The sequence below is a fragment of the Perca fluviatilis genome, chromosome 1 (assembly GCF_010015445.1).
Source record: "Perca fluviatilis chromosome 1, GENO_Pfluv_1.0, whole genome shotgun sequence".
NCBI lineage: Eukaryota > Metazoa > Chordata > Actinopteri > Perciformes > Percidae > Perca > Perca fluviatilis.
The window spans coordinates 48200013-48223290 of record NC_053112.1 but is presented as its reverse complement, the minus strand read 5'-3'; the positions used below and the strand labels follow the sequence as shown (position 1 = coordinate 48223290).

Here is a 23278-nt window from a genome sequence, read left to right as displayed (position 1 = left end):
TGTTGTGGATCAATATATTGATTCAATGATCAACGATTTGATATCATCAATGCAAAGTGAAACGGTACATATCATCTTTAAAGGTCCCATGACATGGTGCTCTTTGGATGCTTTTATATAGACCTTAGTGGTCCCCTGATACTGTATCTGAAGTCTCTTTTATATAGACCTTAGTGGTCCCCTAATACTGTATCTGAAGTCTCTTTTATATAGACCTTAGTGGTCCCCTAATACTGTATCTGAAGTCTCTTTTATATAGACCTTAGTGGTCCCCTAATACTGTATCTGAAGTCTCTTTCCCGAAATTCAGCCTTGGTGCAGAATTGCAGCCACTAGAGCCAGTCCCACAATGAGCTTTCCTTAGGATGTGCCATTTCTGTGTCTGTAGCTATTGAGGAGGAGAGGGGGGGGGGGGGGGGGTGTGGGCCTTGACCAACTGCCACTTTGCTTGTTTGAAAGCCATGATGTCTCTCTCTCTCTCATGGGTGGGCCAAATTCTCTGGGCGGGCAAAGCAGAGAAAGGGGAGGTAGCCTTGCTCCTTATGACCTCTTAAGGAGGAGATTCCAGATCAGCCCATCTGAGCTGATAACTCCAGTCTTTAAGTCTGGAGCATCTGACCTGGTCTCGAATTATAGACCGATTTCAATTTTACCTGCACTCTCAAAGGTTCTTGAAAAAACAGTTGCCAAACAACTTGTTGATTATCTTGAAAGTAATCATGTTCTACACGCCAAACAATTTGGATTTAGACCACGGTACTCAACAGAGTTCGCAAACTGTTACCTCACTGAAATGATAAAACAGTCATTAGATGAAGGTAATGTAGTGGGAGCAGTATTTCTGGACTTGAAAAAAGCCTTTGATACTGTGAACCACGAAATTCTTTTAAATAAGTTAGAAAATTGTAACTTCTCACATGATGCAATAACTTGGTTTAGATCATATCTCGAACACAGGCAGCAGTGTGTTAAAATTAATTCCACTCAGTCATCTATCCAAACTTGTCGAATCGGAATTCCACAAGGTTCAATTTTAGGCCCTTTGCTTTTTAGTTTATATATAAATGATCTTCCAGACAGTTGCAAAAAGGTTAAATGCCAAATGTATGCAGATGACACAATTATATATGTCTCAGCAAAAAACCCTCAGATTGCAGCTAAGATGCTTTCAAAAGAACTGGATGGTGTATCACAGTGGCTTCGAAATAATCATCTGACCCTGAACTATGATAAGACAGTCTCTATGTGCTTTTCAATTAAAAGAAAGGTCAATGAAAATTTTAGAATAAAGATTGATGAGAAGGAGATAGATGAGATACGTGAATTTAAGTTTTTAGGGGTTACTTTAGATTCTCATCTTAAGTTTGATAGTCATGTAAAGAGACAGTGCAGAACTGTCAAGACAAATTTAAATTGCTTCCGATTAATAAGACAATATATACCCATTAAGGCAGCACAGCAGTTTATGCATTCTATGATATTTTCTCATTTATCGTATTGCATTACTGTTTGGGGTCAGGCCAATCAAACAACAATTACACCCATTAGGTCATTATATAAACAGGCATTAAAAGTAATGGACCAGAAACCTGTAATATGGCACCACTGCCTCATTTTAAGGAAGCATAATATATTGAGTTTTGACAGTTTTGTAAATTATTAATTTCTAAAATTAATTTCTAAGTGTGTGAATAACCTTGCACCAGAAATATTTTGTTAACTAGTAGTGAAACAAAAGAGCGGAATAAGAACTAGAGGCACAATAAGTGGTAACTGTATAGCGGCAAAACGTAGAACAACATTTGGTCAGACATCATTTTCGGTAAGAGGCATACAATTGTGGAACGCTTTACCATTAGAAATTAAAACATTGACAGAACTCAAGGTTTTTAATACACATTTAAAGCAATGGCTGAAACTGAAACAACTCTGTGAACACTGACTATACAAGATATAAGACAATTCATACAAACATAATGTTGCATATGCTAGCATGCATAGACATATGCATACTTTTGTGTTCTTGTATTGTTAAATGTGTAAACTCTGTTTTATAGTGATTTTTACATTCATTTAAGTTCATATTTTATTTCATGTATGGGATGTATTTATTGTATGTATTTTAATAGTTACAAATTTTATATTAATACTTTATAATTTCTGTTTTAATTTTAAAAGCCTAACCAGGGACAGGGGTTGCAAATTAGTCATGGCTATAAACCTGTATGCATGGCATCTACTTTGTATTCTTTATAAAGCAATGTTCTATGCATTTGTCCCTGCCAAATAAACATTAAATAAAAAATAAAAAAGAATTCTCTGGGCGGGCAAAGCAGAGAAAGGGGAGGTAACCTTGCTCCTTATGACCTCATAAGGAGAAGATTCCAGATCAGCCCATCTGAGCTTTTCATTTTTTTTCATTTTAATTTTCATCAAGGCAGAGCAGGATACCCAGGGCTTGGTTTACACCTATCACCATTTCTAGCCACTGGGGGACCATAGGCAGGCTGGGGGAACGCATATTAATATTAAAAAACCTCAAAGTGAAATTTTCATGTCATGGGACCTTTAAGATTCTCCTTTATTATGACATTCTCACTGAATATTTAGGCCTGTTCTTTCTATTAAAAAAGGAACACATAGACTTATTGGGACTTCAGCTTATTCACCGTAACCCCCAGAGTTAGATAAGTAGATACATACCCTTCTCATCTCTGTCAGTTTGTAACTCTGTCTGACGCACCCACCGCTAGCCTAGCACAGATCCTGGACGTAACCGCTTCCATCTAGCCTACAGCTCCCAATAAGTGATAAATTAACACCAACATTTTCCTATTTACATGTTATGATTTGTATAGTCACAGCGTGACTAGCATCCAGGAATGCTGTGTGGACTAGCCAGTCCCTCCTCCGCAGCACTGTGGAGGAAGGTCTGGCAATGCGAGACTACTATCTGGTTTGCCCTGGGCTTACCCTGATGGAGAGACACTGTGCTATCAATATTTCACACGGTGATGACCTGGCAGTGAAAGGTGAGACAGCAGGGATGATGAATTCTGGCTGACATCACCCACTATGGCCCACCAATCTTCCTGCCGTTACCGCATTCTCTTCACGAGCAGGATTACACAACAGCAATCAATAAGTAATAAAACCACAAGGCTGCACACAATGTAATCCAATGGTGCTTCTTTGGCAGCGAGAGAGAGCAGGCTGGTGGAGAGGCGGAATGATATGCAGTGTGTATCGACGGAAAGCAGGCAAGAAGCTTTTCAGTACTGGCTGGAAGTCATTATGTGGGCGCTGCCTCGAAGGTGACCTGTCATGAGGATGAAGATGAAAGGGCTGGCTGCACACACACACAGACACACACACACACACACACACACACACACACACACACACACACACACACACACACACACACAGTGTTGCATGCTTTGCCAGACAAAGGAAGGGTAGGGTTGCTAGAGCTGCCACGATTAATCGACTAATCGTCAACTAGTGATCTGCTGTTCTCACAGATTATTTATTTATTTACATTATTTCTTTTCTATGGTGGCTATAAGCATATGTAATTATGTATGTTTTCTTTTTCGTGGTGTGTGAGAATACATATGTAGCAAATTGTAAAGAATGTTTATGAATGGATATGATATAAATATGAAGCCATTTATGATGATTATTATTGAGTAGTGGAAAAGGGGTAGGAATAAATAAGCTTATGCTTCTTCCTATTCCTTTGCGGATATGTTAAGTTAATATTGTTTTTTGCTTTTGTTCTTTTAGCTTTTTATGGTTAACTGCTCCTCAGATCTCTGCAGGGTAAATCCAGACAGCTAGCTAGACTATCTGTCCAATCTGAGTTTTCTGTTGCACGACTAAAACTACTTTTGAACGTACACATGTTCCACCAAAACAAGTTCCTTCCCGAGACTGTTTAGCAGAGGCACCGTGGCTCCAACGGCTCCAAGACAATTGTGATTCATTTAAAGAAATGCCAATAAACCAGAGCACATTCTTCTTCCATCCCAGAATGCTGTGTGGACTAGCCAGACCCTCCTCTGCAGCGCTGTGGAGGAAGGTCTGGCTAGGCGAGAATAATTCATCTGCAACCGTTTTGATAATCGATTAATCGTTTTGAGTTAGAGATGTTCCGATAACATTTTTTGCTTCCCAATACCGATACCTGAACTTGCGTATTGGCCGATACCGAGTAGCGATCCGATACCAGTGTGTCATATATTTTATTATGTTTTAACAGCTGTATACTACTATCCCTGTATGGATGTGATATAATTTCTATCTTTGTTGTCTGTCTGGCTCAGGTTAACCTCTTTGTGAAACATGAACAAACACAAACAATGAATGCCGTAGAACTTTCTTTTATTATCCAGTTTGACAGTCAGTTATAACGGAAACAGAACATAAATAAACTACTTTAACGTAGATTTTCTTTAGGGCTTTATTACGTGGTATCGGATCGGTGCATAAACTCCAGTACTTCCTGATACCGATACCAGCGTTTTAGGCGGTATCGGAGCCGATACAGATACTGGTACTGATACTGGTATCGGTAAATCTCTAGTTTGAGTCATTCTCTATGAAAAAAATTCCAGCTTCTTAAATGTGACAAAAACGTGTTCTTCTTCATTCGTCTGTGACAGTAAACTGAATATCTTTGAGAATTCTACAAAACAAGACATTTGAGGATGTCATCTTGGGCTTTGGGAAACACTGATCCACATTTTTCCCAATTTTTTGACATTTTAGAGACCAAACCACTAATGGAGTTGCAGCCCTATTGCACACGCGTATATGTGGGGGGGAACCCCCTGTCCCGTGTGTTGATGCGGGTTACAGACTTGTCGCCCCAGAGCACACTGCAGAGGAGTAGGAAGTAAGAATTATATGGACGACACTGACACATATGCTAACAATGCTACCTGACCCTGAGACATGTGTTTCTGTCACTCCATAGCAACTGTTCAGTCCTGATTAAAGTCCTCCTGGCTCTTGCTCTCATGCACACCAAGAGAAAGGCAGAAAAAAAAAGACAGAAAGAAGAAAAGGGGAGTGTCTTCAATGGTGTCTGGTGGTCTGCATGCTGTATTAAATATCCATTGCTTTTATTTGGCATTCAATAACCTGAGGCACATCCCGTGACATTACGGTGATCCGATCTGATTCTCGGAAGTAGGGAAACATTACTTTGTAGGGCTGGGACGATATGTTTTTAGCCCCGATTTGATTCTATCACGATACACGGGTGCTGATTCGATCTGTACTGCGATTTTCAGTTATTGTGATTTGATTGTATTGAGTATTGCAATTTTCTTTTCCTTCTTTAACAAAAACAAAAAGTTGAATAACCCACTTCTAGAGACAATATATGATGAGACATTTCTAAAAACTGATTGTTTTCTAAAAGGATTTTACATCACATGTCAGTCAGTCAGTCTGACATTTATTTCATTCGTGAAGAAGAACAAAACATGGATATTCTGCATTTTCTGCTTTCACTCTGTTTTGCTGGAAACAGATATGATGTAGTCGACATCGGTGGTACCGAAAACAGAAAACATTAAGGTGAAAACAACTTTTAAACCTACACGTTCCACCAAAACAAGTTCCTCACGAGCCGGTTTTGCAGCAGCACCGTGGCTTTTCTCCAGCGCTTAGCACCGCCCAATACGATTGTGATTGGCTTAAAGAAATGCCAATAAACCAGAGCATGATTTTCTACCATCCCCAACTGCTATGTGTAGTAGCCAGAAAACATAAACGATCTAGTGGAGTCCCAGTTCACCTGTCCGGGAAGCTCAGACATGCGTTTAGAGTTGGCGGACAGCTGCAGACTGGCACAGTACCACTCGCGCAGCCACAATGTGGCGTGCGTTGTCGTGGACCACATCGACCTGAGAGGTCATTGCTTGCAATACCAGTTGGATTTATTGGAGAATAGAGAGGACCTAATACCAATGAAAAAACACCGGTTTAGCCGGTTTGCACGAATCAAACCAGTTTAGGCTCGTACACTGGACCCGGAAAACCCTAAACTAGGCCTTGGCGATGAGGAAAATCAGATATCACGATATTATAGACCAAATATCTCAATGTCGATATTGTGACAATTGTGTAGTGTAGTGTTGACAAATTGGTGCTTTCACAAAATATTTTCACAATGAGATTCTTGATAAATCAGAAATCAATCAGAAAATGACATCACTTTACTGTAATGCAGCCTTTAAAACCAGGGAAAGACAACACTTACCATATAACGACATTACGATATCCAAAATCTAAGACGCTATCTAGTCTCATATCACGATATGGATATAATATCTTATATTATTGTAGGCTAACGGTTAAACGTTAGTTATTAACATTCCTAATATGCATGGATATGTATGTGAGCAAAGTCACTGAATGAATTAGGAGTTTTGAAGGGATATTACACTGATGGCAGAATCGTTGTCATGATTGGGGACAGACGTCTATAGAGCAGAGGGTCCAGCAAATGTTAACAAGAACAAAGTACACAGGTGTGGGTTAAGCTGACAATAGGGCAGGGTACAGTGAAAGGCTGTTTTCAAAGCAGACATGTAGCACGAGAAATTAATAACATCAATTAACGAGTCCAGGGAGGCAGTGCAAATATTTGATATAGATGCAACAGCTACGTCATGGACGTCTGGCACGTAAAAAAACATAGAGAGGACCTAATACCAAATACCAAATAAAAGAATGGCAGTCAATTGCTGTGGCAAACTATAAAACATGATGGGAGAAGCGTTTATTTACTTTACAATGTGATTTTGATAGAACCCCGTACATCAGAACTGTGTGGCAAGGAAACCGCTCAAGCCTAAGTTTATTTCTAATTGGTATTAGCATACACTGAAACAAGGGGAAATGTGGACCATTTACAATGTTTATGCTCTATAGAAGTGGATTATGTACACTGGTATAGTAGTAGCTCAGATTCAACAGATACACTGGCAACGCTGAAGAGCTTTGCTACAAACTGGATAACTGACTTGTTTAATGTTAATATTTAACAGGAAATTACTTAGGTTGTATTGTATTTGAATTTGTATGAGGGGTTTGACCCTGATTCTGAAGAAAAGGTGCTATAGCTTCCTCCTAATGCTGTCTTAGTCTGTCCCTCTTTAACTAATTGGATTAATGTTGGGGCTTTAATTAGAACGATCAGGTGGTCAAAACCAGAAGAGGGCTGTAGGAACAGGGGCTTAACTACCATTGCTTTACTACAGGATAGATAGATAGATAGATAGAGAGATATATATATAGATTCTCATTCATTGCTATCCGATTGTATTGAGTATTGCAATGTACTTTTCCTTCTTTAATACACACAAAAGTTGAATAAACCACTTCGAGAGACAATATATCATGAGACATATCTAAAAAGTAATTGTTTTCTAAGAAGAATGCAGCTGGAACCGTTTACATTAATGTAGTCGCCATCGCTGGTACCATATAAACAGAAAACAATTAGGTGAATCATTGGTTATATATATATATATATATATATATATATATATATATACATACATACATACATACATACATACATACATACACACACACACACACACACACACACACACACACACACACATACATACATACTAGTAAAAGAATCAATATAAAATACATATGTGAATCGTTTTTGTTTTTTTTGTCCACCCCTAAAATATATAGCACACTAATTCTTCCAATAATTCTATAGAAATATAGAGTGAATTCAGAAGTACACTTTTGGCACTGTTTATTGCCTGCACTGCTATTACATTCTTTTAATGTTGCAATGGTAGATAGGAAGAAAGAGAGTAGGGGAGGACTACATTTTTTTTTTTTTATTAAACATCATGATGGATATTGCTGTTTGTCACCACATGGAGCACCAAACAAGACACACAAGGCCTAAAGCTGGCCTATATTTTGAATTAATAGTACACACAAGTTTCACTGTTGAACCACTTGTTAACTGACAGTAAAGCCACACACAGTCCCTGGCTGGGAGCTCTTCTTAGATAGATCTGAACACCTGAAGACCTCAAAAACCAACACAAACTCAACACTACCCTATTTATTTAAGACCAAATTAAACTACTAAACACCTTCTTTTTTTTTTATACAGTTAGCGGTTTTGCTCCTAGCCATACATCATCATGCTGCTTTCGGTTACCCTACAGGACAATGCAATTGGAAATCAATGCATTGATTTCCTAAAGCACAGCTGCACACACGGTCTCTTTATTAATGAGGGCAAACCACAGCACAGCAAAGAGCAGAAGGAAACCCCCGCAACTTTCCATCCTTCACTGAAACTGTTCCTATTAGCCCACACAATATCAACACTTTACACCAGTTTAAACGGGACATAGGAGGAGGTTGTGACATCTAGTTCATTGCGTCGCGTTCATCAAAAGTGAGCACAGCTGCGAGTCTCGAGACCCCTGCAGTCTAATTAGGCTACCGGAGTGACGTAACTGTGACCAAAGAATAGCCTAGATATAGTGGCAATACGCTACCTGATAACAGAGCCAGTGCCGTGAGCTAGCTACAGCACAGGCTACTCGTCTATGAATTAAACATGCAAGCACTCTTTAGAACCAAATGACCAAAGCTGGATGTAAAGCCGTACACAATACAGCAGTACATTTAATTACAGACCCAAAACATACAGCCAACAATATTTATTTCTTACCGTAAAAGGCATTTCGCGTTATCTGTCCACCCATGGCTTTATCCCTGTACAGCCCGCTGCTTATCCCCTGTATGGATTATTCAGATGCTGTCGTTGCACAGTCCGGCGCTCGTGACATGATTGCACGTTCGCGTCCAAAGGCAGCCTATCGCTTCCTTTTCCTCCGAATAGATGCAAACACTGGAGACAAACCCACACCTCCTTCTTGTGAGCGCAGGCACACATCCGTGAAGGCAACTCCCCCCCCCACCCCGCCATTCACTGAGCGCTCCCTCCGCCTCGTGTCCCACTCACTCACTCACTCACACTGCTATATTTACATAAAAGGTGGAGACTGGCTGAGCGCTTTTTAACGCTGTCACTGCCGCCACTAGGAGGAAGCTACAGTATTTATGGAGCACGAGATGGGGAAGTGACCAGGATGAATAAACTAAATATGAGGCTTTTATTGCAAAGATGTATTTAGCTATATTACATTCATTTTGTAGGTTTAGGCAGGGGTTTAAAGTGGGATCTGGCAGGTGGGGGAAACCAAAGGCGCCAACACTACACCACAATTCCATTCTCAAATTTGATTTTAACACTAGGCTACTTTAATAAAGTCTCTGTCCACTACACCCCACTGTTACAGCTGGTCCACCTGCTACTCTCCTTATTTCATTCAAACTAAATGATGACTGATGTGTTAACTACATGCCAAATTAATCAGAGCGCACAAGGCTTTACCACATTGTAAAGGCCATTTTTTTTAAATGGAGCCCAGAGCAGTCAGTCCACATAAAAACACAGCAGGGCTACATTCACTTCCAGATAACTTCACGGAGAACAATGACGGCAGAACAGCATCACCGAACTGTTCTGGTCCAGCTCAGCTCAGCTGAAAACACCAGATCTGCAGCACGTTACGGAGTCGCTACCGTTTTATTTTACACTCACTACCGAGCTTGTTTGTAACCGGTAGGCTACCGGCAACGGGATTGTCACCTGTCCAACTGACTTTAAAAGATAGTACGCGACTGTCCTGCTATTTTTACAGAGGTGTGAACTCACCACAGACAGTTTCCTTGTTCATAGTAAACTGGCAAACTCGATTCCTTTTAAGGATCCGGGTTATTCTGAGTCACTCACTAAACTGATCCGGGTTGTGCGAGTCACTCAAGTCAGTATTGATCTATAGGCGAGCTTGCAATGTTTCAGACTGTCTGCTCGACCTAACTCCATTTTAACATACTACATTTATACACCAAACCTACAGTAGGCCTAGCTAGGCTACATGCAGAACATTGTATGTTATTTCAGAAGTGAAAGAATGGCTTTTGTTGTGGATTTGCTTTTGAGGACTCACGAGTCATCGAGAACTCGTGGGTTGTCGAGGGCTCGTGTGTTCTCGAGTGGTCTGCGAGCTTGCAATGTTTCCGGCTCTGAGTCTGCGGGTCGGGAAGTTCCTATAACCTGTCTCGGACTGTCTCTCTGCTCACTCAGTCGCTTGAGTTGACTTGTGGCGTTGTCGTTGCCTACGAAATTGTAAGTTCTAAAGCTTTTGGCAGCTAAGATGGCTAGGACTAGTAGTAGCTAATGTTGCAAGAGGCTTGTGTGTGGCACTGTTATCATTTTAGACTGAATTGTAGTAGGACTCAACTGATCCGAGTTAATGATACTAGAGACTCGCGACTCATTAGTTAATTTAAAGAGTCGGGTTAAAGATCCGAGTGAGTTACGACTCAAACAGGTTTAGTTCATAATCTATATCCACGACCTTCCACATCCAGGATTGTTTCCGGTGCTGCCGGATATTCCGCTGGATGTCCCTCTTTTTGGCCGGATGTCCGTTTCCTTCCTCTTCCTTTGTGTTGGCGTTCTAACCTCCGGTGGATTTGTGAGGACTATGGTTAACTGCTCCTCAGATCTCTGCAGGGTAAATCCAGACAGCTAGCTAGACTATCTGTCCAGTTTTCTGTTGCACGACTAAAATTACTTTTGAATATACACATGTTCCACCAAAACAAGTTCCTTCCTGAGACTATGTAGCAGATGTGTCCACACAGAATGCTGTGTGGACTAGCCAGACCCTCCTCCACAGTGCTGTGGAGGAAGGTCTGGCAAAGCGAGACTAATCAACTTGCTAATGCCATTAGGAGCACTAGGGGGAGGCAGAGGAACAAGATTTTTTGATTTTTTGATGATTTGTATCATGTAGTACTGTCACGATATGGTGACAGTTTCAGCAAATATGACAAAAAGTTATTTTTTATAAAAAAAACACTACTACTGAAGTTAATGAGTAATTTTAGGCACAAATATCAAACACTGCCACAAACAGCAGAATAGAGGTTCACTGTATGTTTTCAGTTTGATTCCAGAGGATATATTAGAAGTTAGTTCCTGCACCGCCCAAGACGATTCTGATTGGTTTAAAGAAATGCCAATAAACCAGAGCAAGTTTTTCTCCCATCCAGGAATGCTGTGTGGACTATCCCTCCTCTGCAGCGTTGTGGAGGAAGGTCTGGCAATGCAAGACTACCTTGTTCATGGAGTCGCTGAATAGAGGAAACACTGGAATGGATATTAACAGTGATGTATGAAATGCCAGTCAAATTAATTGACTTGTTAATCGAAGGTGCCGGAAAACCGTTTTGGATTGTTACAAATCACTTTAGTGATCACCCCTTGGTTTAGGTCAAAACAAGCAGCACAATGAATACATTAAAGAGATTATGCTATACAGTTCCACATGAGACTTTGTTCTTTCAAAAATAAATGAGATACAAGCTCAGGCTAAGTATGGATCCGAAACCTCAGAGAGTAAGAGTGGTCACATTCTTTGCTCTCAGCACTCACTCTTTCACCCTCCGTACTTCCTTGTGGGCCTCAGGCCCCTGGCAGACAGACTGGGTGACCCCTCAGGAGTCAGGCCTCTGACTTGAGCTGTCGTCACGTATGGTGGTGACCTCATGGCCCTCAATCTCAGACACCACTGGGTTTACTTTGGGCCCGAAGCTGCCGGCACTTAGATAATGGCATTGTGAAGGACAGTGTGAGGTTCATTATAAGAATTAATGGAATATGAACATAGGTAAAGCTACACTGGGTGAAAGTAGTATGGATATCTTTTCCCAACCCTTGTGTGGTGTTCGTATTTTTGGTATTCACCCAATGTTTGCAGGTCTAGTGGACCCACAACATCATTGGGGTTTTATTACAATAAAGCCATAATTTATGTAAAAAAAAACACTTAACAGATGTTGACTTCATCTCATTGACAAGCAATATAGACAGTATGGTTGACATTTGCAATGTACCACTGTTAGATCAGATTTATCAACAAAAATGCTAAAAAAAATTAAAATTCTAGAACACCGTCGGCCCATGCGCTCACTATACAAGTTGCGTAAATTATGCAAGCGCCCTGCCCCCCTTGTGTGTCAATAGTGTGTCCTCAATGTTTACAACTTCAATAAGAGAATGATGTGGAGCTATCCGGTCACAAAAAGACACAAAAAAAGCACAACATGAGAGTGAATTGAAGGAACAGCAATCAGCTAAACTTCTGTTCCCCTATCCAAGCTTGACGTCAGGAAATAACAGTAAGTAGGGCCGATCCTGCCTAAATATAAATACACATAAACATAAACACAGATATATTGCTACAGCAGATCAAGGTAGGAGTCACATACACAATATAATTCACACTACAGCTGCAAAGATTAATCGATTAGTTGTCAACTATTAAATGAATTTGATAATTGATTAATCGGTTTGTCATTGTTTAAAAAAAAAGTAAAAATGATTGTTTAATGTGAATCTGTTCTAGTTTCTTCTCTCCTCTGGGACAGTAAACTTAATATATCTTTGAGTTGTGGACAAAACAAGACATTTAAGGATGCCGTCTTGGGCTTTGGGAAACACTGATCAAACATTACTAACCAACTAATAACCAAAATAAGAGAAAATAACCACCAGATTAATTAACAATGGAAATAATTGCCAGTTCAGGAGCTTTTGTTCCAGCTTGTGAGAAGTTTAAAAAATCAAAGATCACATGTCATGTTGTGACCATGGAGTCCCAGCATCACAGGCAGCCCACATCTTGATTCCTTATTTTGCAGCTTTGGATGGTATGTACTGAGATGAAGGGGCAGCTGCCATCTTCACAGAAAATGAGCCAAGAAGGCTGTTGTATGGTTCTGCGCAGGCTCCACGCAGAGCTTTCGCCGTAGCCTACGTAAGTGGACTGAAGTTTATACTCGTGCGCTGGTGTGTGCGTCGATCTCTTTAGGTGATTAGCTTCGGAGCGAGTAGCGACTCTAGAGGCATAGAGAGAAACAAAGTGTCTCCCCTGTTCTTTCTGACCACGGTGGGAAATCTGGTACAGGAAAAGTTAACTCTCTCCTTGATCTCATGTTGTTGATGGAGAAGGAGAACCAGGAAATGAGTTGGGGAGGAAATGCAAAGCTACCAAGACACGGCTGAGTGACGTGCGTCGCTGCGACGTGTAGTTACATTTTGAAATGCGTGAAAAAGCCTCGGAATCTGAATTGAAAACGTTTACAAGCAAACACATTTACAAAAAACAATGCCTATAACAGGTTCGAATATTAAGAGCTGCCTAATATTCGTTTGAATATCATTATTTTTTTAATATTCAAATTATATTCGAATAACGAAGTTCAGAGTCAAAGCCTTAATTCATGCTGCCTTGTTATAGTGGTGGTGCACGCGCTTAACTCTAAGTGAAGCTACTCTGAGTTGAATGAACTCAAATCAGCTGTTCTGGAACCGAAAACTCAGAGTTTCCATCTCAGTGTAAATCAACTCAGAGTTCAGGGTTGGACTCAGAGTTTGTTAAACCTCCTTCCTGGAACGGACCCCAGGTTTCAGAACGATGAAGACATCTGGAGAACAATACAAAATAGGATGCAGGCTCTACAGGAAGATTCTTTGCCGTGGCAACTATCATGTTTTTCCCAAATGGTGTAGACAGTTTAGGCATTATTCTATTACGGTTGCTGCAAATGGGAGAGAGATTGCGATTTTAGTACAGTACTTGAGTAAATGTACTTATTCCACTCCAGTCTACTTATTTCACCACTGCATGATTAGCAAGTTTTCAGTCTTTGTTTCTAGATTACGGATCATTTATTTTTTTTAGAAATGAAATATGGTATCTAAAAAACATTTAATAACTTTATTTTGAAAAAGGGGACTGTTCTAATTATTAAAATGCAACTACAAGTGATTTAGGGATATGATGAAATTACTCAGATCCCATAATTATGTGAACAGGAGAGAGAGGAATAATGAGTATAAATACTGCATAATTGTGTAGATGCTCGTTTATGTTTATTGCCCAGCAAATCCTACAGGTAAAAATATTTACATGTCCTCATCACTTTTATTGATTACGACCATGTAACCATAACAAATACTCTTGCCTGCCTGGGATGTTGATCCAAAGGAAATCAGGACCACAACCTCAAGGTTTGGTTTGCTAAATGAGAGCCTGTAGACACACACATGGGGCGCACGTTTGAGGTGAAGAGAGTTGGTGGAAAAGCACTCCTAGCACAATGGGAGGCTAATCACATTTGGTTTCATGTATCACCTCTGCAGACGACTGTAGAAAATCTGGATTCGGGATTGTGAAGAAGCCTTGTTGACTTCAGCCGATGCAAGATCACTTTCAAGACATAAACGCAAGCTAAAAATGAACTTCCTGATTGCGTTCATCAGTATTTATAAGTTAGATCAAGGGGAAAACGATTCCGTCCCAAAAGTAAAAAAATAAAAAAGCAATTCCATTTAATTTCGATAAGTTAAGAGTAGGAAAGATTAGTTAACAGCATAGAAGGATTTAAAGTCAAGTTGGGCTGCAACTAACGATTCTTTTCAATGTCGATAAATCTGTCGATTATTTTCTCGATTAATGGATTAGTTGTATGGTCTATACGATGTCAGAAAATGGGGAGTAATGTTTGATCAGTGTTTCCCAAAGCCCAAGACGACATCCTCAAATGTCTTGCTTTGTCCACAACTCAAAGATATTCAGTTTACTGTCACAGAGGAGAGAAGAAACTAGAACAGATTTAAGAAGCTGGAATCAGATAATTTGAACTTAGTTTGGTAACACTTTACTTGACAGTACTGACATAACCATGACATGACACTGTCATAACTATGACATGACACTGTCATGAATGTGTCATAAACCTTATAAACAAGTCATAAACGTTTATGACTTCTGTCATTAAGTGTCATTCGGTTTTTGTCATGACAAGTTGACATTGTTGGGCTTGTCTTGATTATGACAACTTGACATTAATCAAAGTGATATTACCAGAAGTTGTCTTGGTCATGACAACTTGACATTAAATTTGTCTTGATTATGACACTTTGACATTAATCAAAGTGTCATTACCAGAAGTTGTCTTGGTCATGACAAGTTGACATTAAATTAGTTTGGGATGTCTTTGTCATGACAACTTGACATTAACCAGGATGACATTACCAGAGGATGTCTTTGTCATGACAACTTGACATAAACAGAAATTCACCTCTTTTTGTATTCATGACATTTTGACATAATGATTATTATAATTAGATGTGCAAGATTAGAGACCAATTCTAGCACTTTTTCAGATAGATGTCTGACAGGAAATTTCACAAAACTGGGTCTCATGACACTGTTATGAAAGTGTAACTAATAAATATTTGGACCTCAAGTAGTGGTACCAATTGTATTTGTCATTAAGATATCATGGATAAGACTTGCTGTCATGACAACATTATGACAGTGTAACTAATACATATTTTGACCTCAAGTAAAGTGGTACCAATTGTATTTGTCATTAAGATATCATGGATAAGACTTGTTGTCATGACAACATTATGACAGTGTAACGAAAATATTCTTTGACCTCAAGTAAAGTGGTAACATTTGTGTTTGTCATTAAGATATCATAGATAAGACTTGCTGTCATTACCACATTATGACAGTGTAACAAATATATTCTTTGACCTCAAGTAAAGTGGTATTAATATACACAGAAATATGACATACATACAGATAAACTAACTGAAAAAAATAAAGTGTGCACACAAAAGAAACCCTCTTCAGTTCTATGAGCTCAATTGTTCTTTGATGACAAGAGTTCAGAGATGTTCAACATTGGGTCCCATGTGAGTTTGGTTTCCGTTTGTCCTTCCACCATGAAGAATGAATCAAGGGAAATCCATCTACGTTCAGAGTCTCGATCCTGAACTGGGAATCTCTAAACCCTGGAAGTCTCTGGGATGTGAAGAATCGATGTGATTCAATATCCCTCTGTGGACTGGGCCTCCCCTGCGAAGCCTTTTCACCTCCTCCACCTGTAGATAAGGCCAAAAAATTTCTCTCAATTACTATTCAGTAATAAAATCAATTGCTTAGGCTACAATGAAAATAAAATGAGGTCATATTTCAGTTAACCCCTATTGAAATATCTAAACCTCTATTCAGTTTGTACAACCGTTCTTAAATTTCTTCTCTTAGGTATCAAACGTATATAAATCCCTTTCATGTACCAAAAGCACATTTATATTAATAGGCAACCTTTATACAAACAATGCATTTCTAATTCAAGTTGTATGGAACCTTAGTAACATTAACACTATCCTAAATATAATTGCATAAATTGCATGTAAACATCTCTCAAATTGTATTATTTTCCCATAACTTAAGCTACAGTGTTGTAATCTAGAGGCATTAAGACTTGCATGCTTATTTATCCCTCCCTGTAACTGTAGAAAGAATGCACTAAAAATGTGCCTCTTTAAGTTAGCTACTTCACCATAAACTCCAGTTAAACAGTTAAACTCACAATTTGTACTAACATTCATTCAACAAAATACCCACAGCTAGCAATAGTTGAAAAGCAACATTATACTTTCCATAACCAATAGATATAATCATTAGCCTTTTCACAGGCAATATGCAGTAGCTAGTCTGCTAGCCTTTTGTGGCTAATTACCCTATTAGCATATGAATACAGCACCTTAGCTAACCCGTTAGCTTAATGCTATTAGCACCGATTAGCATGGATGCTAGCAAACTCTAGTGTTAAGGAGTGACTCACCATTTTGCTGCCTATAACTCCGTGACGATAGCTGATTCAGGCACAGCTCTCTTTCACTCTATTTACAACAAGGTATAGCCAGTATTAGATAGTATTTAGTATGTAGAATTGATTTATTTCACTAACTGGCGTTCTTTCTATCTTACTGAGTGAATAACGGCAGCATCCTCCTGAAAGCTTGAAAAACACTTTGATGGGCTTGTAAATAAGCCAATGGGTGAACTTGGGTCCGTGAGCTGACCAATCAGATTTACGTCTCCTCACATACCTTTTGGCGCCTGCATCAGAATGTAGGAGGCTGCCATTATTCACTCAGTAAGATAAAAAAGAACGCCAGTTAGTGAAATAAATCAATTCTACATACTAAATACTATCTAATACTGGCTATACCTTGTTGTAAATAGAGTGAAAGAGAGCTGTGCCTGAATCAGCTATCGTCACGGAGTTAGAGGCAGTAAAATGGTGAGTCACTCCTTAACACTAGAGTTTGCTAGCATCCATGCGCTACGGTGCTAATAGCATTAAGCTAACGGGTTAAGCTAAGGTGCTGTATTCATATGCTAATAGGGTAATTAGCCACAAAAGGCTAGCAGACTAGCTACTGCATATTGCCTGTGAAAAGGCTAATGATTATATATATTGGTTATGGAAAGTAATGCTGCTTTTCAACACTTTTGCTATCTGTGGGTTTTTTTGTTGAATGAATGTTAGTACAAATTGTGAGTTTAACTGTTTAACTGGAGTTTATGGTGAAGTAGCTAACTTAAAGAGGCTAATTTTTAGTGCATTCTTTCTACAATTACAGGGAGGGATAAATAAGCATGCAAGTCTTAATGCCTCTAGATTACAACACTGTAGCTTAAGTTATGGGAAAATAATTATTTTTTTTTACTTTATCTGTATGTATGCCATATTTCTGTGTATATTAATACCACTTTACTTGAGGTCAAAGAATATATTTGTTACACTGTCATAATGTGATAATGACAGCAAGTCTTATCTATGATATCTTAATGACAAACACAAATGTTACCACTTTACTTGAGGTCAAAGAATGTTTTCGTTACACTGTCATAATGTTGTCATGACAGCAAGTCTTATCCATGATATCTTAATGACAAATACAATAGGCTTTATGCACGGAAGGCTCTTTAGAACTTCCGCATTAATGTAAGCCAGCTCATTCACTTCCGGTGGAATGTCAGCACAGCAACAGCACAGCAACAGCACAGCAACAGCCACCAACTGCAGCATATTTAAAGGACATTTGTAGAAAACCACCAGGACAGGACAGTAAATATATATTATAGTAGCGAAGTATAGTAGTTTAGTATAGTTATACAGTTATTTCTTAGCAGTAGGCCTAATACATAAGTGATGGAGAGATGAGAAAGTCGTATAAATTTCAGCGTCGTGAAGGAACGACAGCTGAGCACTGCTGTGTCCCTCTGTGTTCATCGTCAGCAAAATTTAATTCGTCTTTGAGCTTCCATACTTTCCCCTCCGACCATCAACAACGTCAAAAATGGATTGTGAAGATCAGAAGAGAAAAGTTTGTTATCTCTCACCACACTCGAGTGTGCAGTAGACACTTTGTATCAGAGGAGCCGTGTCGTCGAGGGCGGCTGAAGGGGGTAGAAGGAGGCTAAAGCCAGGCGCCGTTCCTGTCTTGTTTCCCTGGAATAACTTCTCTCGGAAAAGTAAGACTTGGGGTACAGGAGCCGGATCAGCGCGAACCAGAAAGGATGGAGACCGACAAAGTTGCTGGCACTCTTTGTGCCAACGATCATGATTATTGTTCAAGGCCGGACCCTGCGTTTGTGGACTTGGTGGTCTCTGAGAATGAGAGTCTTCGGGATGAAGTTGCCCAGCTGAGGCAGCAGCTGGAGCAGCTGTCAATCACGCATCGCGTTTCGGGTTACAGCGATTTGGTGGCTCGGACACAGACATTCGTTTTTACACAAGGTATGTAAAGCTAGCTTTTTTCGTAATTTAATAGGCTATACTATTGTAATACCTAACTATTCAGGGCTCGACATAGGCGTGATTCTGAAAAGCGATACCCGCGCTACACACACACACACACACACACACACACACACACACACACACACACACACACGGCACATGTAACTGACTGGAAACCGTACCGATGATTATTTACAGCTGCTGACGCAGATGAACAAACGCTACACTCGTTACTGTAATTAGCCTACAATAAACCCTCCATGGTTAAAAAGTAGCCTATATACTTAATACCCACCTACCTGTTTTACAGGCGTAAACAGGCCTTTCTTTCTGCAAGCATTTTCCACCAATCAGGACACTGCATACTACAACAACGTTTCAGTAATCAAAGACTTTAACCATCACTCCTCAGTGAACTGTTCCCTAATCTGAGATCATTTTCTAGTTAAGTAGCCTATCTAGTTAAGTCTAGAAAAAAATTCTAGACCTTGGAAAAATGTAGTTGATGACCCCTGGTCTAGCTTTACCGCTACATTTTTTTATGTTTAGCCTTGTTATAGTGTTAGTGTGTTCAATTCAAAAATGCATAATGCAGCCTACCATTTGTTTTCCTGTATGCACGTCCATTTGTCTAAGGTACAGGTTCACCTCTAACCATCTGTAGGCTTGTGAGCATGGTACAATAATAATAACTAGTAGATTTAATAAAAGCTTCCTATTTTCACTAGACCTGTTTTTTACAGATTTTCATCTTATGACCACCTGATGCGGTTTTGGCAGGTCATCGAACCATCACTGCAGTACATGGTTCGGGGGACCAGAACAAGAACTGCAGATGGTGACTCAGCAAGGCAAAGTACAGCCATGGTACAGACACAGGCTATACAGGCAGTAGATGAACTGTTCCTCTTCCTGAACTACCTTGCCCTTGGACTGAAGCAGAAGGACTTGGCCGACCGGTATGGGGTACACCAGTCTACTGTTAGCAGGATCATTCACACCTGGAGTAATTTTTTGTTTTGTGTTCTTGGCTCACAGCGAATTTGGATACCCCAAAACAAAATCAGTGAGCACTTGCCAGCAGAGTTCAAAGATTACCCAGACACTACAGTTATCCTGGACTGCACAGAGCTCAGATGCCAAACACCTTCCTCTCCTTTACTCCAGAGTGAAGTTTATTCCAGTTACAAGTCCCATTGTACACTGAAGGGGATGATTGGCATGGCCCCTCATGGTGCTGTTACCTTTGTTTCTCCTCTCTTTGCTGGCTCAGTCAGTGACAAGCAGATCCTTGTGGAGTCAGGACTATGTAAACTGCTCAGGCCGGATATGGCAATCATGGTGGACAGAGGCTTCCTGGTGGATGACTGTGTGCCTTGTAAAGTGTACAGGCCTGCATTCCTAGCCGGAAGACCTCAAATGCCAGCAAACGAGGTCAGGGAGACCCAGTCTATTGCACGCCTTAGGGTGCATGTTGAGCGGCTAATTGGCGGTTGAAGGAGCACAAATTCTTTGATACAGTTATCCCCTAAACATGTTTGGAAATATTAACCAGCTGTATGTAGTCGCATGCCTCCTATTAAATTACCAGAATGGTCCACTTGTAAAAGCCTGGTCTAAGTAGAGGTGTCAATATGTTTGTGGCGTGGTACTGTGGAGGGCAGAGCATTCAAAGAATATAGTTATTGTTGTTTTTATAGTTGTCAATGTTATTGTTTGTTAAAACCGTTACTGTATATAAAACACAGTTGATGGCCGTTCCACATATAATTTTGCTACAGTGAAATTAAAAATAAAATGATACCACAGCCTTTCTTTAGGGATCTCACAAAATGTGTATTTTACTGTGGTCATTACAAGCAGCACTTACACAATACTGTGTTTAGATACAAATAAATAATCTCAGAACAAATGAACATAAGAAAATATGTAATTGAAGGTGACATGTTCTACAGTCAACAATTTAAATACATTTCAGTCAGATTAATAAAGTATCTCTATCTATGCAGGCCTGATCTTCATTTTACTTATGGCTATTTAGGAGTTGTGTATGGTTGATCAAATTAACACTAAAACCTAAAATAAATACTAACTGATTAAAACTGATTGAAATAAGTACTGTCAATGGCATGATTTTTTTTCAAGCCAAAAGCATAGGTAGATAAAAGTAAAAATAGAAGAAATCAACCTTTTCTTTCATTGTTTTCATGATTCTGCCATCCCTGTATATTCTTTGAATGAACATGTCATCTTCTGCATAGACAACAAAATCACACCATTCCAGACCAGTAATGAGCAGTTGTCCCTGTACCTGCCAGTAGTACGTGTGAGATGGTTTTAGCTGTAGCACTCCATCGGAGACCCTAAGGTACGTACAGTCTACATAGCTTCTCACATTAGGACACTTCACCTCCAGCAGTCCAAACGCAGGCTCGGCATTCGGGTCGTATACCAACCCATCTGGTGATGACCCGAGCCATGGTGCATCTGGGTGGATGATGAAACCGCAAGGATAGTGGTTTACATCCTTAACAAGGCAGTACTCTTCTACAGCCTTGGACTCCATCTGAAGACCCCTCTTCATTTCTGCGGTCTGATAACCTGGCCGTAAAATCCTGAGTGCCAGGTTCTCCGCTGAGGACTGTCCTCTCACATGGCAAACCTCTCTAGAAATGCATGAACACACACAACTTGGTCTAAGTATTTAAACAACATCTTAAACAATGTAATGACTATCAATAAAAAAGATTATACATACCTGAATCTAGAGGAAGTCACTCGTGGCTTTCTTAGAAGGTGCCATTCCTTCAGTGTGCTCTGTTGTCTTGTGCTTTCCTCAAGTTGGTGCGCCATGATCTCTGATGTTTGAAGAGATTTCATGTGCAGCTGCTGATGGTAGTTAAGCACAAAACAACACTCCGAGGGCCCCAAAGAGTAACCATCAAGAGGTAAGGATGGTCTTGGTGGTGCAGTCGCATGTAGATATGTCATTGGTGGAGTCCATGCTGGAAGATGGTAGGAGAGAACACTACCTTCTTGGACTTTTCCAAAGGCACTGTCTACTAATGGTACACCCCCTGCTATTCCCATGGTTGTTATTAGTGGAGCAGTTTCCCTTGGCATGCCTTGGTAGATGTCATTCAACCGAAGGACTGACATGTCTGGAAGGTCACAGGTCAGGTTACAGGCTCCTTTGTATAAGTTACTCCTGAAAACATACAACATAACTGATCAGTTAAACAGGTAGTAATGTTATTATTATCAGAAATGAATGAACACCTCTGTGTTCTGTAGCTTTACGCTAAGTGCGTGTGTGTGTGTGGACAGACACAGCAGACACAGAATGTAGCAGAAATATTCAGTTTAACTAATGTTACCTGATTCCTTCAGCCACTCTTCTCTCCTTGGGCTGAGCTGACAACACTACCATCTCATTTGTTGGACCAGGCTTGAAACCCTGTAAGCAAATGTACAATAACTTATTTAAGGACGATGTAGCCTATGTGCGAACCTGTTGAGAGTTGATTGAAATATTTTAATTATGGAAGTGTTGTAAACAAACAATACCTGGGTCCTGGGTTTGTGCCATTGTTGCTCAGACCCTGTACAGCGCTGGTGATAGGGGGACAGCTATTGCTTCCTGTTGGCTGTAATGTGAGGTTTGGTACAGCAATGCTGCAATATGATTGCATAGCGCAAGCCCTGCCACACATGAGCACTGGCATGCCAGCAGTTCAACAGGCTTAGAGTCTTTGAGAACAATCTGTAAAATAAATGTATACAAGTTGGTAAAGTAACCTATGTGTTTTTGATGTTCTGGTATGTTAGTGTATAATATAACTAAAATACTGTACATGTATTAACCTACTGGAATTTAGTCACTGGTGTATTTAAGTCCACTTGCTGTGTGCGGGTGAACTAATATCTTGATACTTATGCTGCAAATACCATTCATTACTAAAATGCATTTTTTACAACACTGAACCTGCTCTCATTTTCCTACACTTAAGTTGTGTGGTCTCTCGCTTTTCCTCATTGACCTGAAGCAGCTTGCCCTCACAGACACCTCTCCTGAGTCGCTCTTGTCAGAAACTGAGAAACAGAAACATATCAGCGAGCGTAACGGTATAACGTTAGCTTACGCCAGCATAACAACATAGCTTTAATACACTATTTTTATGACTGCCAGCCTGTTTATCTCAAAGAGCAGGAGCTCACATACATTTCACTGCTAATATGTGATTCAGCATGATTATATTATATTGTTCGATGTTAGCTACATTATAAACGTTAACGTCATTGCTATGTAACGCTACTCTCGCAGAACCTCAGTTAACGTTAGATTAACGGTTACATAGTCATGAATATAGCTGGTTATGTACAGCTTAAATCCTTTTTCTTTTTTGCTTGATGCCGTGGTTGAGTAAGCCTTAATAAGACGGTGTACATCGTTGATAGTGAC

At 39.9% G+C, this 23278-nt stretch overlaps 3 protein-coding genes across 4 annotated transcripts in view; 1 reads left to right on the top strand and 2 right to left on the bottom strand.

Annotated features, from left to right (window-relative positions):
* The window catches only part of neurl1aa (neuralized E3 ubiquitin protein ligase 1Aa), a 106554-nt gene extending 97567 nt beyond the window's left edge, over positions 1–8987 (bottom strand). Inside the window, exon 1 of one of the 2 annotated variants that reach the window (XM_039776742.1) lies at positions 8738–8987. In XM_039776742.1, coding sequence (XP_039632676.1) covers positions 8738–8771 — 34 coding nt within the window. In that variant the 5' untranslated portion in view covers positions 8772–8987. The remainder of the gene's footprint in view (positions 1–8737) is intronic. The other variant, XM_039776668.1, reaches the window with a different exon arrangement.
* A 9777-nt stretch (positions 8988–18764) lies between these two features.
* LOC120561382 lies at positions 18765–20313 on the top strand. The gene is made up of 2 exons (XM_039804517.1): positions 18765–18813; positions 19560–20313. Exon 2 carries the CDS (start codon positions 19582–19584, stop codon positions 20311–20313), a length of 732 nt encoding a protein of 243 aa, XP_039660451.1. The 5' UTR covers positions 18765–18813; positions 19560–19581.
* Positions 20314–20536: 223 nt separating this feature from the next.
* On the bottom strand, positions 20537–22421 carry LOC120543662. Its single transcript, XM_039776844.1, has 4 exons — positions 22384–22421; positions 22194–22273; positions 21575–22024; positions 20537–21482 (listed from the first exon to the last, which is right to left on the bottom strand). Exons 2-4 carry the CDS (start codon positions 22244–22246, stop codon positions 20957–20959), a joined length of 1029 nt encoding a protein of 342 aa, XP_039632778.1. The 5' UTR covers positions 22247–22273; positions 22384–22421; the 3' UTR covers positions 20537–20956.
* Positions 22422–23278: the final 857 nt, after the last annotated feature.